The sequence below is a fragment of the Berghia stephanieae genome, chromosome 10 (assembly GCF_034508935.2).
Source record: "Berghia stephanieae isolate SIO BIC M18660-M18661 chromosome 10, UCSD_Bste_1.3, whole genome shotgun sequence".
NCBI lineage: Eukaryota > Metazoa > Mollusca > Gastropoda > Nudibranchia > Aeolidiidae > Berghia > Berghia stephanieae.
Genome location: NC_088369.1, coordinates 20,495,572 through 20,513,071, shown reverse-complemented (window position 1 = coordinate 20,513,071; position 17,500 = coordinate 20,495,572). Strand labels below are relative to the sequence as shown.

The following is a 17,500-nucleotide window of genomic DNA, read 5'->3' as shown; positions in this document are numbered from 1 at the left end:
AGTGGCGCAGGGAATACGTTTAAATTGAGAAACTCTTAAAGATGGAATAATGATGACATCATTCAGGTCTTTGTAATACGCTTCAACCGTCGTAACGTCACTTCCCTCGTAACCACGCATGGTAACTTAGTAACTGGCTCTAAACTATGGGAACAATGGCGGACGCCCTTATGAAATATTTCTCCGACAAGCATAAAAGCGTATCCAGAGGGAAAAGAGCATTATAAATCTGATCATGTTTTGACTTTTACACACTCTGATCACAAGACATGAAAAATTCTAGCCAGCATGGAGAATAAAAAGTAACGATTTTCTTTGTTTAAAAACAAGATGGCCGCCGTTGATGGGCGACGTGACATCAGACTATTGAATCCAATTGAAGGACAAATTGAAATGTAAACTTTATTTTGTGAATCAAATGGCACAAGAGTTTCCCTGGATTCGTGTGAATTTGAAGTTTAAATATGATAGACCGAATGAGAAATTATTATAGGGGACATAATCCTTTATAACTCAAAATGAAGAAAAAAGGAGCTAAGGAGTTTGGAAAACCACTCTTCAATTGGTTTTAGACTGCCATTTGGGTGATTAGTTATCAGAAGCTTCCTTGAATAAAACTGTTACACACAGGTACGATTATTCTGGCGGGCAGAATTGATTATTTTGACTTAAACGCATATCATCAATCTCTTATGAATAATAGTAATAATAATAATAATAATAATAATAATAATAATAATAATAATAATAATAATAATAATGATGATGATGATGATGATGATAGTATTAATAATAATACTAATAATAATAATAATAATAATAATAATAATAATAATAATAATAATAATAATAATAATAATAAAAATAGTAATAATAATAATAATAATAATAATAATAATAATAATAATAATAAATAATAATAATAATAATAATAAAAATAATAATAATAATAATAATAATAAATAATAATAATAATAATAATAATAATAATAATAATAATAATAATAATAATAATAATAATAATAATAATAATAATATAATATATAATAAAATAATAATATAATAATAATAATAATAATAATAATAATAATAATAATAATAATAATAATGATGATGATGATGATGATGATGATGATGATGATGATGATGATGATGATGATGATGATGATGATGATGATAGATAATAATAAAATAATAATAATAATAATAATAATAATAATAATAATAATAATAATAATAATAATAATAATAATAATAATAATAATAATAATAATAATAATAATAATAATAATGATAATGGTGGTGATGGTGATTACCTACCATTCTGAATGGCACAATCTGTAAGACTTTTCTCAATGAGAACTGCTTCGGCTAAATTACAGGGTGTTTCTTTAATGGCTTGGCACTGAAACGAAATAGAGGTCCCAATAGATCACGTCGTAAAACACGCAACACGCCTCAAAAGTAAAGGGACCAATATCGATGTTTGTGTAAAGGGACCAATATCGATGTTTGTGTAAAGGGACAATATCGATGTTTGTGTAAAGGGACCAATATCGATGTTTGTGTAAAGGGACCAATATCGATGTTTGTGTAAAGGGACCAATACTCGTATTCTTCTTCATTCTCTTCTTCTTTCTTTCTTCTTCTTTCTTCTCTTCTTCTTCTGTCTTCTTCTTCTTCTTCTTCTTCTTCTTCTTCTTCTTCTTCTTCTTCTTCTTCTTCTTCTTCTTCTTCTCTTCTTCTTCTTCTTCTTCTTCTTCTTCTTCTTCTTCTTCTTCTTCTTCTTCTTCTTCTTTCTTCTTCTTCTTCTTCTTCTTCTTCTTCTCTTCTTCTTCTTCTTCTTCTTCTTCTTCTTCTTCTTCTTCTTCTTCTTCTTCTTCTTCTTCTTCTTCTTCTTCTTTCTTCTTCTTCTTCTTCTTTCTTCTTCTTCTTCTTCTTCTCTTCTTCTTCTTCTTCTTCTCTTCTTCTTCTTCTCTTCTTCTTCTTCTTCTTCTTCTTCTTCTTCTTCTTCTTCTTCTTCTTCTTCTTCTTCTTCTTCTTCTTCTTCTTCTTGTTCCTTTTCCTCCTTTTCCTTTTCTTTCTCTTCCTTTTCTTCCCCTTCCGTTTTTTTCCCACCTCCTCCTTCCTCCTCCTTCTTCCTCTTTTCCCCCCATCCTCTTCCTCCACAACTCGAAAATCCAAACTTTAATGAAGCAACTTTAAAGCCAGTCACACCTGTCTCTTATTCAAATGCACACCTTCTCCCCCCCCCCCCCCCCCCCCCCCACTACCTCCCTCCCCCTTGCTCCGAGACAATCTTTCGTTGACAATCTATCCACTAGGACAATCCCATGATATCGATTTGAAATCTACACAACACGCACACCCCTCCTTGAAGGCCGTGTAAAATTGACATATTAATGAAAGGGCGGTTTGGGTCCTGTCTTTAAAAAAATAAATTACCCCCATTGGGACGTTTTAATTAGTGTTGGTGATATCATAAATGTTCGATATCGATACGATACAGTATTTCGTCGCATAAAATATCGATATATCGATATTTTCGATGCAAAGTATTTATACATCATATCCAAGCATGTGGAGAAGAGACGGAATAGAAAAGTTGGTAAGAATTGGGATGATCGAAGGAAAGAGAGCTAGATAGAGGAAGACAAAGAATGACTTATCTAAATTACCCAAGAATGGCCAAATGTGATTTTAAAAGCAACACATATTTCATGCGCACCGCAGAGGATCGTAATTTGTGGAGACAGCTGACCGGCTCAAGAGCACAAGCCACGATGGATGATGATGATATCCAAGCACCCGACGTCCTCTGCCTTTTTTTTTTTCGAGCTTGGTACGAGTAGGTCGAGCGGCTCTCCTCTTTATTCTTAGCATTTTGTCCGTGCCCGACGTCTCTATCCGGAAGACGACAGAGGACGGCAGTGCCGGGTCGTCGGAGTCAGTCTCCTGTGTGGGTTAGCCCTTAACTCTCTCCTTACCACCTATCGCAAAATCGTCACATTTGTTACGATGCAACCGTCACTTTTCTCGTCCAGATTTCATTTCTTTTTGCTATAGTTATAAAACTTGACATTCTGTAATTGAGCTCATATTGTCGAACAATATTATGTATAGAATGTGCTTGTTGCTTTTCTATTTGAGTAAGAAAAGTCTGTTTTTGTGTTGGGCGGGTGTGGAGTTTTGAGGAACATTCTGAAAATAGCTGGTAAGGAGAGGGTTAAACTGAGTGACATCAAGTTCATAACACGACAATGAGCACCACTAATCTATCAAAATGACCAGGTACGTTCGAATCAAAGATGTAATTAACCAGTAGATTTTTGACCAATCAAAACATTGAATTTGTGACACACCTTCACAGGTGCTCGGACTGTAATATATCGATTAATAAGTTTAGTTGTATTTATTTAACGTTTAGTTGTAAACTGCCAAACTGGCTACACTGCACATTGTTTTTGGTTCGAGTTGAATAGAACCTTTTCCCGATTATCATCTAACAATCTTGTTGTGTTGTTCTTTGAGGTTTGACTTAAATATAATATTATTATTGATAAAACAATATCAATACAATACACTTGGCGACGACATTACAATTGGCGACGAGGTAAACTCTGCAAATCACCGACTTTCTCAACTTTATGTTAATTTTATCATCATGAATTCCATCGGCTCCGGGCAGATTGAACAGTTTGACCCTCAGCTTTGTAACTTTGAGGAGTACCTGCCTGGAGAGATTAAACTATTTCTTTTTTGCAAATGAAATTATTGACGAAAACAAAAAGAAAGCAGTCTTTATCTCAGTGATAGGCCCAAAAACATTTAATTTACTGAGAGATTTAGTAACACCAAATTCCATTTCCGACCGAACATTCGAGGAGATAAGACAAGTACTTCAAAATCATTTTGAGCCAAAACCGCAGAAATTCGTAGCAAGGACAGAATTTGAGAAAAGAATTAGAAGGAAAGAGGAGTCAATAGGTGATTTTGTGGCCGCACTAAGAAAGTTGTCACAATACTGTCAGTTTGGTGATCAGGTGGAAGACCGGCTGTGTGAAAAACTAGTCAGATCAATCAACGATGAGACAATCCAAAGAAAACTACTCGCTGAACCAAATCTAACATTGCAACGAGCTATCGAAATCGGTCAAGCCATAAAACTATCGTACGAAGGAGCAAAGGGTTTAAACGAAAACCTCCCACAAACAGTAAACCTCATACGAACTCAACAAAATCAACACAAGTACTGCATGCGTTGTGGTAACGACCACCGAGGTGTAACCTGCAAATTTATCAACGCCGAATGCCATTTCTGCCATAAAACGGGACACTTGGCAAAATGTTGTTTACAACGAAAACAACAAAACTTCAACCATCGACCTTCAAATCGAACGCAACGTCGTCCGTTTGAACAACAAAAATTTCGCCAACATCGGCAACAACAACGTCAACAACAACAGCAACAGTGGCAACCTCAACATCAGCAAAATACACAACAAGGGCAACATCGACAACGTAGGCTACAGCATAATCAAAATCAAAACAGATGTCGCACTTTGGAAAAACTCAATACCAATGAATCATATTATCTGCATCCTGAAGCTGACTCAGAAACCTCAAACGATATGTTTACTATTAGAAGTAAAACCAGTAAGCCAATCACGGTTGATCTACAATGCAATGAACAAAATATCACCTTTCAGCTAGACACCGGGGCAGCAGCATCTGTCATAACGAAGCAAGAATTCGATAAACATTTCAGTGATCATAACTTTTCCCTTTCAGAAATTCAACTACAAACTTACACTGGTGAAAACGTTCATGTGTTTGGGAAATGTGAGATGCTAATCAAATATCAAAATCAAACCAAAACGTTACCATTGCACATCGTTGAAGGAAACGGTCCACCCTTGATGGGGCGAGACTGGCTGCAGGAATTAAAACTGGATTGGCAGCAACTGATTCGAAACAACAGCATCAACAACATCAATAACACCAGGGATGACCTCGATAAAATACTGCAACAACATACTGAAGTTTTCAATGACAATGCAGGAACACTCAAGGACCACGTAACAAAAATCAACTTAAGGGACAACACTCCTATTTTTAAAAAGGCAAGGCACCCACCTTTTGCCTTGAGGAAGAAAATCGAAGATGAACTAGATCGTTTAGAACGTGAGAAAATCATAAAGAAAGTAGAACATTCAGAATGGGCAACACCCATAGTACCAGTGATTAAAAATGACAAACCACTTAGAATCTGTGGTGATTACAAAGTGACCTTAAACCAAGTCATCGCAAAGGAAGATCACCCAATTCCAAAACCAGAAGACTTAGCTTTCCAACTGTCTCATGGACAAAAATTCAGTTCAATTGATTTCAGTCATGCATTTACAAATCTTGTCTTGGATAAAGCTAGCCAGGAATTAACAACAATTAACACTTGTGGACTGTACGCTATGTTACGATTGCCATATGGAATTTCTTCCTGCCCAGCAATTTTTCAAAGGACAATTGAACACATTTTCAGAGACATTCCCAATACAGTGATTTATTTTGACAATTTGTATTTAACTGGTTCAACAGATGATGAACATTTAGATACCCTCAGGAAAGTTCTTCAAAGATGCAAAGAAAAAGGACTAAATCTCAAAAGAAAGAAATGTGAGTTCATGAAAAATGAAATCAACTTTTTAGGGTACAAGCTCACAAAGGATGGTTTACTTCCACAACCAGAGAAGATAGAGGCAATTAAAAATGCACCCATTCCAAACAACTTACAGGAACTAAGAGCCTATCTGGGCATGGTTAACTATTATTCAAAGTTCCTACCCAACCTTGCAAACAAACTTGCACCACTCTATGAGCTCCTGAAGAAAAACGTTCCTTGGCACTGGGAAAAATCACAACAAACAGCTTTTGAAAACTCCAAACAAGCTCTAATTTCTGACAAACTTCTCGTGCATTTTGACCCTGCAAAACAAATAACTCTGACTTGTGATGCATCACCGCATGGTATTTCTGCAATAATCGCACACATTTTTGACAACGGTGAAGAAAAACCCATTTCCTACGCATCGAGATCATTAGACCCTGCAGAAAGGAATTATTCTCAACTCGACAAAGAAGCCCTCAGTATCATTTTCGGCTTGAAAAAGTTCCACAAATTTCTCTATGGTCGATACATCATTATCAAAACTGACCACAAACCACTGCTAGGTTTGTTTGGCGAACACAAGCCAATTCCTGAGCATTCGTCTTCTAGAATACAACGATGGGCACTTATATTGAGCGCCTATGACTACACTCTACAACACATACCAGGTCATCGAAACAATGCAGATGGTCTCAGCAGACTACCATTACCGTCTTGTACACAAACGCAACCAGCGCAACTACCCGAGGATGTTCTACATGTCTTCAACGTAATCGACTCAACACCAGTGACGAGTTCAACTATCGCCTTCGAAACGAAGATGGATCCAACACTTAGCAAAGTCTACTGCCTGAATGGCTGGCCTTCAACATATAATTCATCTTCAGATGATGAATCGCTTCAACCTTACTTCGTTCGTCGTACAGAACTCAGCATCGACAATGGGTGTCTCCTCTGGGGCATTCGTGTTATCATACCTCCAAACTCCGCAAAAGCATCCTTGATCTGCTCCACGAAGAACACATCGGAATCGTCCGTATGAAGGCACTAGCACGTGGCTATGTGTGGTGGCCTCACATCGACAAAGCTCTTGAAAACGTGTCAAAATCATGTTTCGAGTGTCTGAGAATGAGCAACGCACCACCATCAACACCTCTTCATCAATGGATCTGGCCCAGCAAACCGTGGCACCGCATCCACATTGATTTCGCCAAAATGTTCCTCGTAATCATTGACGCACATTCAAAATGGATTGACGTCCATATCATGGATACATATACGACGCAAAGCACCATCTCTAAACTGAGAAATGTTTTTGCTACTCATGGACTTCCTGATATTATCGTTTCAGACAATGGACCTACCTTTTGTTCACACGATTTCCAAACTTTTCTTACTCTCAATGGCATCAAACATATCAAAACAGCACCGTACCATCTAGCAACCAATGGGCTTGCTGAAAGAGCAGTAGGAATTTTCAAAACTTCAATGAAAAAACTGACAGGTGGAACACTCCAAGATCGTGTCAATCGTTTCCTCATAAAATACCGCTTCCACACCACAATCTACAACTGAAATGACACCTGCCGAATTTCTTATGAACAGAAAAATTAAGACTCGTATTGACCTTATTCATGATTCTGTACATGCAAATGTCACTAAAAATCAAAATACACACAAAGTTCACCATGATAAGAAATCAAAATTCAGACAGTTCAAAACTGGTGAAGATGTAGTTGTTAAAAATCATTCTTCTAATGTTCCAAAATATGTTCCAGGCAAAATTATTGAACAAACAGGACCCGTGCTATAAAGTACTTTCAAATGGAATTCTCAAGAGATTCCACACAGATCAAATCCATAGCGCTAGATACTCTAGTCATACTACTACTGATGTAAATGAGCAATACATGCCTATCAGAAATGACTTTCAAATTCAGAACCATGACTTGCCTATTCCTATTCCCATTCAAAGTAAATTACATATCACTAGAAATTATCCTACTGATGATTTTAATGAAAATCAATGTGAGAAAATAACTGTTGATGTAGAAGAATCAAATGATTACCATCCATCTCAAATTTCAACACCAACTGAAAAAGAATCAAGGCTTAGCAGCCCTAATCTGCCACCATTACGCAGATCTGAAAGGATTCGTAAACCCCCTGAGAAACTTGACTTGTAATGTATACGCTATATTTATGAGTAGTAAATCACTACTGTATCACTCACACTCACAGTAAATGAGTACCATTCTGGTAAATGCTTCTAACAGGGATTGAGGACAATGTTACACTGTATAAATAGTAATAAAATTTTGATTTTTTACTGGTATGGTAAATCACCATTGTAATCAGTAATCCCAAATCGCAAATTTATGATTTTGATTCAATTTTAAATGAACCCCTTATGTCTTCAACATAGGATGGAGGGATGTAATATATCGATTAATAAGTTTAGTTGTATTTATTTAACGTTTAGTTGTAAACTGCCAAACTGGCTACACTGCACATTGTTTTTGGTTTGAGTTGAATAGAACCTTTTTCCGATTATCATCTAACAATCTTGTTGTGTTGTTCTTTGAGGTTTGACTTAAATATAATTATTATTATTATTGATAAAACAATATCAATACAATACACTTGGCGACGACATTACAGGGACAAACATAATTCATTGTTTATAAAGTGAATGAATTTGATCTTTCTCTGATCATTGTTATTGTTTTCATTCGGCCGAATGGGTGACTAGTTATCACACGATTTTCTCGATCATATTCTAAACCTTTAAGTTTACACATATATTTCTGTGTTGGTTTTATTCATCAAGCGGTAGAACAGTGGGTATTTTTCTTAGACACATATCATCGAAAGTAAAACCTGTGTTGTTTGCTATACTTCCCAAAAGCTGTCATTGTTTACGGTATGAGGACTGTCCGAGAGGCGTGGTTATCCGTGGCCTTCGTAAAGTTATGGCCTGATACTGACCAAAAAGTGACGTCAAAATGCCAGTCTTTTGCCACAAAAGAAAACAAATCATGAGTTGTATTCAATAGTTCAACCAATGGGACCACTTGTTTCCATGAGCTCTACTAACGACAACTCACTAGGCTGTGCAAAAACCAAATAATGACGTCAAACTGCCAGTCCTTTTGGATTTCAGTGCCAGGCTATAACATAACGATGGCTACGGGTTATCTAAGTGTATATAAATAGTGTACGCTTGGCTAGAAGCTCATAACATTACCATCCGGAAGTATAGATAGTTCGAAGATGACGTCACTCAGGTCTTTGTTATTGTTTTTTGCCATCCGCGTTTGTGAGTAATGCTCACTGAACTGTATTAACCTGACTACAAACGTTCATGGATACACACAGTTCTGTGTATTCGTCAGCTATATTTCCGGATGGCAATGTTATGAGCTTCTTAGCCAGCGCATACTATCTATAACGGACCAACACAAAACTATGTAACCTTGAAATTTTATAGTCTGGTTGATACAGTTTAGTGAGATTCACTCACAAACGCGGGTGACAAAATACAATAACAAAGGATTGAGTGACGTCACATTCACCACTTCACTCACTAGGACACCAGTTGGTAAGTTTCAAAGTTTTAGTCTTCAATATTCGAAATTTCAATGGGGATGATATATAGATAAAATGAAGATCCCGTCACTCCAGCCTTTGTTATTTTTATGATTTTTTTTGCCATCCGCGTTTGTGAGTAATTCTCACTAAACTGTATCAACCAGACTATATAAGTTCAAGGTTACATAGTTTTGTGTGTTGATCCGTTATACTTCCGGATGGCAATGTTGTGAGCTTCTTAGCCAAGCGCATACTATCTATAGAAGAAGAAGAGGACATACTTGATCAGTGGGCTCCCTGAGGTAGTCTCTCGCGGCGTGTATTTTACTCCAATGGTGTGGAAATTCTGACTTGACACCTTCCAGAATCACGGACATGTCTTCTTCCAGCCTGGGAGATTTAGATAAAAAGATATTATGACCCATTGTCCTGACACGTCGGGGTAAGACAAATATAATATACAAAAAAAAAGAAACAAAACAAAACAAAACAAAAAACAACCTCTTCTCCCAAAAAAAACAAACAAAACAAACCAAAAACAACCCCCCCCCAAAAAAAAATACAAAACAAAAAAAAATAAATAAAAACAAAACAAAACCCAACAACACCCCCCCCCCCCCCCCCCACACACACACACAAAACAAAACAAACAAAAAACGACGACAACAACAACAACAACAACAAACAAAACCCAAAAGAACTCAACATCCCCCCCCCCCCCTTCGTAGAATCGAAACGAAACAAAGCAAAAAGAAAAAAAAAATAACAACAACAAAATAAAAAAAAAAAAAAATTAACAAACTTTAAACAAGCTAAAACACAAAAACAAAACAGAGAATAAAGACAAAAAAAAAAAAAAAAACTCACAAAAATACAAGAAGACCAACAAAAATTTAAAAAAATAGATCTACAACACAGAGAGACAAACCAAAACGTGTCAAAATTCAATGAATGTTATTTACACAGATAGCTTTGAAACGTTTTATCTATGCATGCACGGAACACAGAACGTGTAGTGATTTTAAAGCCTATTAGCTTTCGAACGATTTTCGATACGAAAAACACAAAACAAGGGATTTTAAAGTGAACTCGACTACACATGTAAGATAGTAATCTGAAGAGAAAATATATTCATTAAACACAGAACGAACACGTTTTAAAAAATGAGCTTTTATATAGCGCAAAATCCACTAAACGTGCTCAAAACGCTTTACAATGGTCCCTGGCCAACAACAACAACATTTAACATTTAGGACGAGACATGACGACGCCTGTAAATCATGTAATAAATAGGCATGGGGTAAAAGTAACCCGGGTAAACTACGGACATAGTCGGTGTTAGGGTTGAGTGAGTTAAACCACTCCAAATTACCACCCTGTTTGAGGCGATGAGGCAGAACTAATTAAAGTTATTATTATTATTGCTTGCGTAAATATGGTGGAGAACACAAAGAAGTACCTGGCCATTAACAGCGTTGTCTCCAGGCGTCGTCATGTCTCCTTCTTCGTGTTACGTGTTGCTGTTGGTTAAGGACCTTTTGTAAAGCACGTTTAGTGGGCATTACGCTTTATTATAAAAGCTCATTTTGTGTCTGTGTCAGGGACGGCTGGTAATAATGGGCAGGGTGGGCAAATACCAGCCTGTTTTTTCAAGTTATATGCTGTATTACCAGGTCCGAAATAATCAAATTTAAATTAGATAATTTCAAAAGTTACTACTTAAACGTGATACTTCGTACTGAAATCAATTTGTGTGTATTTTTGATAGATTGCGAATCACCATGCACCCCTGAATGCATAAACCAGGATACGCTCCTGTTCTTTTTTTTTTTTTATCCCCCCCCCCCCCCCAAACCACTCCACTCCGCCCACATCGTCATCTCATCGTCACGTCGCCTGACGATTTTCGCTGTCTGGCCTCTCTAGTACTAGGTCGGGCTAATTCAAATGAGCCCACCTTATTAACCAGTGAAAACTAAATAGGGATTTTGGCAAACGAACTTTCTCTTATTTATTGCCTTACTTGTGCTGGTACCATTGATGTAATGACTTTGGGAAGGTTCCAGTATTGAATTAAATTTATTAATTTACTAATTTTATATCAATTTAGTATTAATTTGTGTTGTTTTTATATATTTGTTTATCCATTTAAACCATTTTTTTTCTCGTTTTCTTTAGTGCTTCTCAAAACTCATTTATTTAAATTGTTTTCTTATTTGTTTTTTGTTGTTGTTGTTTTTTTTTGTTTTTTTTTTGTTTTGTTTTTTAACAAATTAATTTGTTATTTTTTTTTATTCTTAAAGTAATTACCGCTGTATTTTTATTGCCAGACAAAATAATTTTGCAAAACAATGCAATTTTCTATTGTATTCCGTCTAATAAAACAAAACACTTTTATTCAAAAGTCACGACTAAATAAATATATAAAATACAACCACCATTTTGGTTTTCTCAAAAATTGAATTAGTATACGAGAAATACTCTTCTGAGAAAGGAGAGAGTTGAATTCTAACTAAGTTATAGAGGAAATAAATACGTTTAATATAAAGGAAGGGTGGGCAGATTCCGTACTTGACCGTCCTGAAGCTAATACATACATAATATAGTTCGCGATGAAAGGCGGGAAGCTAGGGGTTGGTTGTGCGAGGAGTAAAGATAACACGGTCATTATTGTGATAGTCTAACGAATGCATGAGGAGAGATTGGTAACATTATTTTGTCTTAATTGTATTGTATGAAGTATTGGCGAAAGCCTAAGATTAAATAAACTTTGTTTTTGTTTGCCTTATTTTGACTATGGAACTAATACTTGTCATAGCAGACCTTGAAATAGGAAAATAAAAGATCGCAGTTTTCAGGGCTAATAAAATCGTAGATATTTTAACTACCCTTTAAAAAAATCACCGGAATTTTCGTCTGTTTTGATAGATATCAAATTTTAAAAGACGAGAAAAAAAAATGATTGGAAACGTAATAATGATGGTGATGGTGGTAGTGATAGTGGTAGCGGTGGTGGTAGTAGTATTGATGGTGGTGGTAGTAATGATGATGGTAATATTATTATCATTATTATTATTATTATTATTATTATTATTATTATTATTATTATTGTTATTATTATTATTATTATTATTATTATTATTATTATTATTATTATTATTATTATTATTATTATTATTATTATATTATATATTATTATTATTATTATTATTATTATTATTATTATTATTATTATTATTATTATTATTATTATGTTATTGTTATTTTATTATTGTTATTTATTGTTATTATTATTATTATTATTATTATTATTATTATTATTATTATTATTATTATTATTATTATATTACTATTACTATTATATTATTATTATATTATTATTATTATTATTATTATTATTATTATTATTATTATATTTTGTACGTATTGGTGGTATTATTATTGTTGTATTTTTTTGGTGGTTATTAATGGTATCAGTTTATTATTTGGTTCTATTTAGCATTTTTTTCCACTTTCATGTATGTGGTCATCAAATTGTATGATTTATTGTCGAAAGCCTAAGATTGAATAAACTTTGTAATATCGTATGGTAACTATCATTGTCGACGACATCGTCGTTGTCGTCATCATCATCATCATCATCATCATCATCATCATCATCATCATCATCATCATCATCATCATCATCATCAGCATCATCATCATTAACAACAACAACAATATTAACAAGTACTACAATAGCAATAAAAACAATATCAACATCATCATACAATTTCCGTTATCGTCTCCACAACTATCATTCTAACCAACAGCACCACCAAAACCACTATCATAATTACATCCTCCTCCACCACCACCACCACCACCACCGCTACCACTATTCCAACCACTACCACCACCGGCACAATCATTCTAACCACCAAGACAGCAGTAAAAATGATGCAATTTGAGCTCTGAATGAAAATCGAGTCATATCGCTGTTGTTGCTTCTCGATGAAAACTTTAATGTTACTACATACTACTGAAAACCAGTAATGTAACAGAAATATTAATCTCGCCGTTGAGGGATTAAAGCATCTCTTTAATTTTTCAGAGTGAACGAAATGGAATTGTATTGTCAAGGTGTTGTCGCATTTTGTCTCGTCGCTTTATTTTTTTGTTGTATTCTTTCGTGATTCATTTTTGATTACGTTTGGAATAATTAAAATCTACTGGTATTGTCATTTCATTGTGAATGTTATTATTTGTGTTTGAAATATTATTTTTTAAAGGTGAAAGAAAATTAATTAAAATAAAATAAAATAAATAAATAAATACTATAATAAATACATTAATTGATAAAAAAAAATATATATATATATATATATATATATATATATATATATATATATATATATATATATATATGACCGAATCATCTTTGCCCCACCACTGTATATAGGCTAGAACCGCCACTGGTCTGTGTGTGTGTGTGTTTTGTTCCCTATTGAAGGCATTTTAGAACCATACCGACATTCCACTTTTTTTTTTGAGGCGACGAGGCATGACCAATGGGAGCGATCTATATTCATGTTTTCCTCCAACCGAGTCATCAATCACATGATTTGTTGCTGTCCAACGATTGGATGCTTCTTAACAAGAGTAAACACTCTGCATTGTTTATGAATATTGTACACATACTCATGTGTCATTCTGAACAAAATGACCAATCGTGATTCTAGATATAGATAGTATGCAGATGACGTCACTCAGGCCTTTGTTATTGTTTTTGCCATCCGCGTTTGTGAGTTGTTCTCACTAAACTGTATTAACCAGACTCTAAAAGTCCATGGTTACACAGAGTTTGTGTGTTGGTCCGTTATACTTTCGGATGGCAATGTTGTGAACTCCTTGGCCAAGCGCATTCTATCTATAGGATGCGCTTGGCCAAGGAGTTCACAACATTGCCATCCGGAAGTATAACGGACCAACACACAAACTCTGTGTAACCATGAACTTTTATAGTCTGGTTAATACAGTTTAGTGAGAACAACTCACAAACGCGGATGGCAAAAACAATAACAAAGGCCTGAATGACGTCATCTGCATACTATCTATATTAAAAGCTGTGAACACTTTTCACTATGTAGGTCATTTTGAGCACACTTTGCAACGTGACCAATGACCTCGAGCACATGGAAATGTAAAAGATCGTGTCCGTTAACACGCTTCTTCATATTTACGTAAGTGTTACGTAAGTGAACATAAAGGATTGCCAGGAAGACACTTAACCGTAATTGTTTATTTTGAGGCTCGGCGCTGTCGAAGCTGTGTGTTGTAAGTGCGGCTATGTGGCCTAGTGGCATGACACTCTCCTTCGGATCGGAAGGTCCTGGGTTCGAGCCTCGCTCGGCGCACGGTTGAGTCCTTGGAAATGACTCTTCACTCACATTCTCTCACCACACTCAGGTGTACAGCCCTTTGAGCACGTTTAGTAGATTTTGCTCTATATAAAAGCTCAAGTTTTTTAAAAGTAAAATATTCACCAGTTCTATCCACGTGATCAATTTTACTGATCAATACGCAAAATGATTTTGTCGTTAATTTCACATATTAGTGTCATCAAACCGTTTTACATATTATCGTATTAGCAAAAAGTATTGGTACAGTGTATAGATAGTATACGCTTGACTTAGGAGCTCAAAACATTGCCATCCGGAAGTATAATGGACCAACACACAAAACTCTATGTAACCATATTCGGTTATAAACAACGAACTATACTTGTCCGAACACGTGTGAAGGTGTGTCACAAATTCCATGTTTTGATTGGTCAAAAATCTACTGGTTAACTATGGTAAATCATATTATCTTACCACACTTCCTGCACACAGACAAAGTCATCCTTGGACCGTTTGAGCGCATCGATGATCAAAGGCAAGCGGCTGCTCTGTTTTCCTACAGAGTTTATCAACCCCGCGTTGAAGGTGGCCACCGTTTTACAATTCTTGTATCCCGTTGCCTTGGTTACAGTCATCAACATGCTGCACAGAAGCAGCCATTGTAAAACTTCCATGTTGAAGAGGTGGACTGTGAGAATATTCTGAAAAATAAAACAACAAACAATCTTGAGCTTATATAGATAGAATGCGCTTGGCCAAGGAGTTCACAACATTGCCATCCGGAAGTATAATGGACCAACACACAAAACTCTGTGTAGCCATGAACTTTTATAGTCTGGTTAATACAGTTTAGTGAGAATAACTCACAAACGCGGATGGCAAAAACAATAACAAAGACCTGAGTGACATCATCTTCGAACTATCTATATAGCGCAATATCGACTAAACGTGCCCAAAGCGCTTTACAAGGGGTCCCTGACCAACAGCAACAGGAAAGATGCATGACGAGACATGACGCCTGTTAGGCGATTTTACACTTTTTCCGACAGAGACCACGCTGTTCAAGGCCAGGTATTCATTTTACACATGAGTGCGGTGAGAGAATGTTAATAAAGAGTCTTTTCCAATGACTCAACTTTCCTCGGAAAAGACTTTTTACTCACTATATCTCACCGTACTCATGTGTAAAATGAGTACCTGGCCGTTGACAGCGTTGTCTCTGACAAAAAAAAAATGTTATTATCGCTTAACAGGCGTCAAGTCTCATTCTCTATGCCAACGTGTTGCTGTTACCCAGAACCCTTTATAAAGCGCCTTGAGAACGATATGTGGATATTGCGCTATATAAAAGCTAAACTTTTAATTATTTTTATAACTTCTTGACTCGGAAAGGTAGAAATATGTTATAAAATCTGTAACCAGTTCACTGCTTTTCTCTGAAAAAAAACCCAACGTATTTTGTAAAATTTGCCCAGAAAACTCGTCCTTCAAATTATTATCGATCGATTTAGATAACCGTTATCTTTGTTTTTTTTTTAAAACGACCCCCCCCCAAAAAAAAAACAAAAAAAACAAACCAAAAATAAAAAAAACCCAAAACTCTCAAACCTGGGACCTCGCGAGGTTTTCCTAAAAGTTCCAGGTCTGAGAGATTTTGCTAAATCGATTAATATTATTTGAAGGACGAGTTATCTGACCAAATTTTAAATACTGACTTGTCTTTCCAGTGTACGGAATATTATACTGGTTGAAATAGCAGGAAATATGCAACCCATCGTCTAAAAACGGTATTATGTCGGAACGATACATATGCTTAAAGGTTGAATTTAATGTTAAACTGGTCAAAAATAAAAATTGTTGGCATTCGCACCCTAAAATATGGTATCCATTCTCCTCAATAAATCGTATAAACTCAACACAAGTCTGATATTTCTGGCTATAGATTCAATTTTCAACATCTTAATCAACCCGACTTAATACCGTTTTGAGGCGAAGGGTCGCATATTAAGTGGCTGGTTAAATCTCCATACCAGCCATTTTCAGAATGTCCCCCCAAACTTCAAACTCAAACAAAAATATATTTTTTTATCACTCTGACACAATGCGCTTCAACAGTCGTAACGTCACTTCCCTCGTAATGACGCATAGTAACTTAGTAACTGGCTCTAAACTATCGGAACAATGGCGGACGCCCTTATGAAATATTTCTCCGACGAGCATAAAAGCGTATCTGGAGGAAAATTAAAACGTTATAAATCTGATCATGTTTTGACTTTTACACATTCTGATCACAAGACATATGAAAAGTTCGAGCCAGCATGAAGAATAAAAAGTAACGATTTTCTAAGTTTAGAACCACGATGGCCGCGGTTGCTAAGCGACGTGACATCAGACTATTGAATCCAATAGCAGTAATTTCTTGCGATACATAATTTGTTTAGAAAAACATGCTCTACAACATACATTTTGATGTTTATGACGTATCTATAAAAGAGATTTGAATAACAAAAATGTTGGTTGTATCGTAACGAATGTGACGATTTTCCTATAGATCGTATGCGCTTGGCTAAGAAGCTCATAACATTGCCATCCGGAAGTATAACGGACCAACACACAAAACTGTGTGTATCCATGAACGTTTATAGTCAGGTTAATACGGTTCAGTGAGCATTAATCATAAACGCGGATGGCAAAAAACAATAACAAAGACCTGAGTGACGTCATCTGCATACTATCTGTAGTTGGTAAGGAGAGGCTTAAGGCCTATGTATGTGGTCTTGTAAAAATTGAATATGCGATATTTTGTGAACAATGATCATAATGGTGAAAGGAATTGATAATAATAATAATAATAATAATAATA

General features: G+C 35.5%; 1 protein-coding gene across 1 annotated transcript in view; it reads right to left on the bottom strand.

Moving 5' to 3' along the window:
- LOC144980779 (uncharacterized) overlaps positions 1-17,500 on the bottom strand; it is a 41,590-nt gene that overhangs the window by 9,272 nt on the left and 14,818 nt on the right. The window contains exons 2-4 of the mRNA XM_078928583.1: positions 15,112-15,338; positions 9,538-9,646; positions 1,321-1,405 (exon numbers count right to left, since the gene is read on the bottom strand). Coding sequence (XP_078784709.1) covers positions 1,321-1,405; positions 9,538-9,646; positions 15,112-15,311 — 394 coding nt within the window. The 5' untranslated portion in view covers positions 15,312-15,338. The remainder of the gene's footprint in view (positions 1-1,320; positions 1,406-9,537; positions 9,647-15,111; positions 15,339-17,500) is intronic.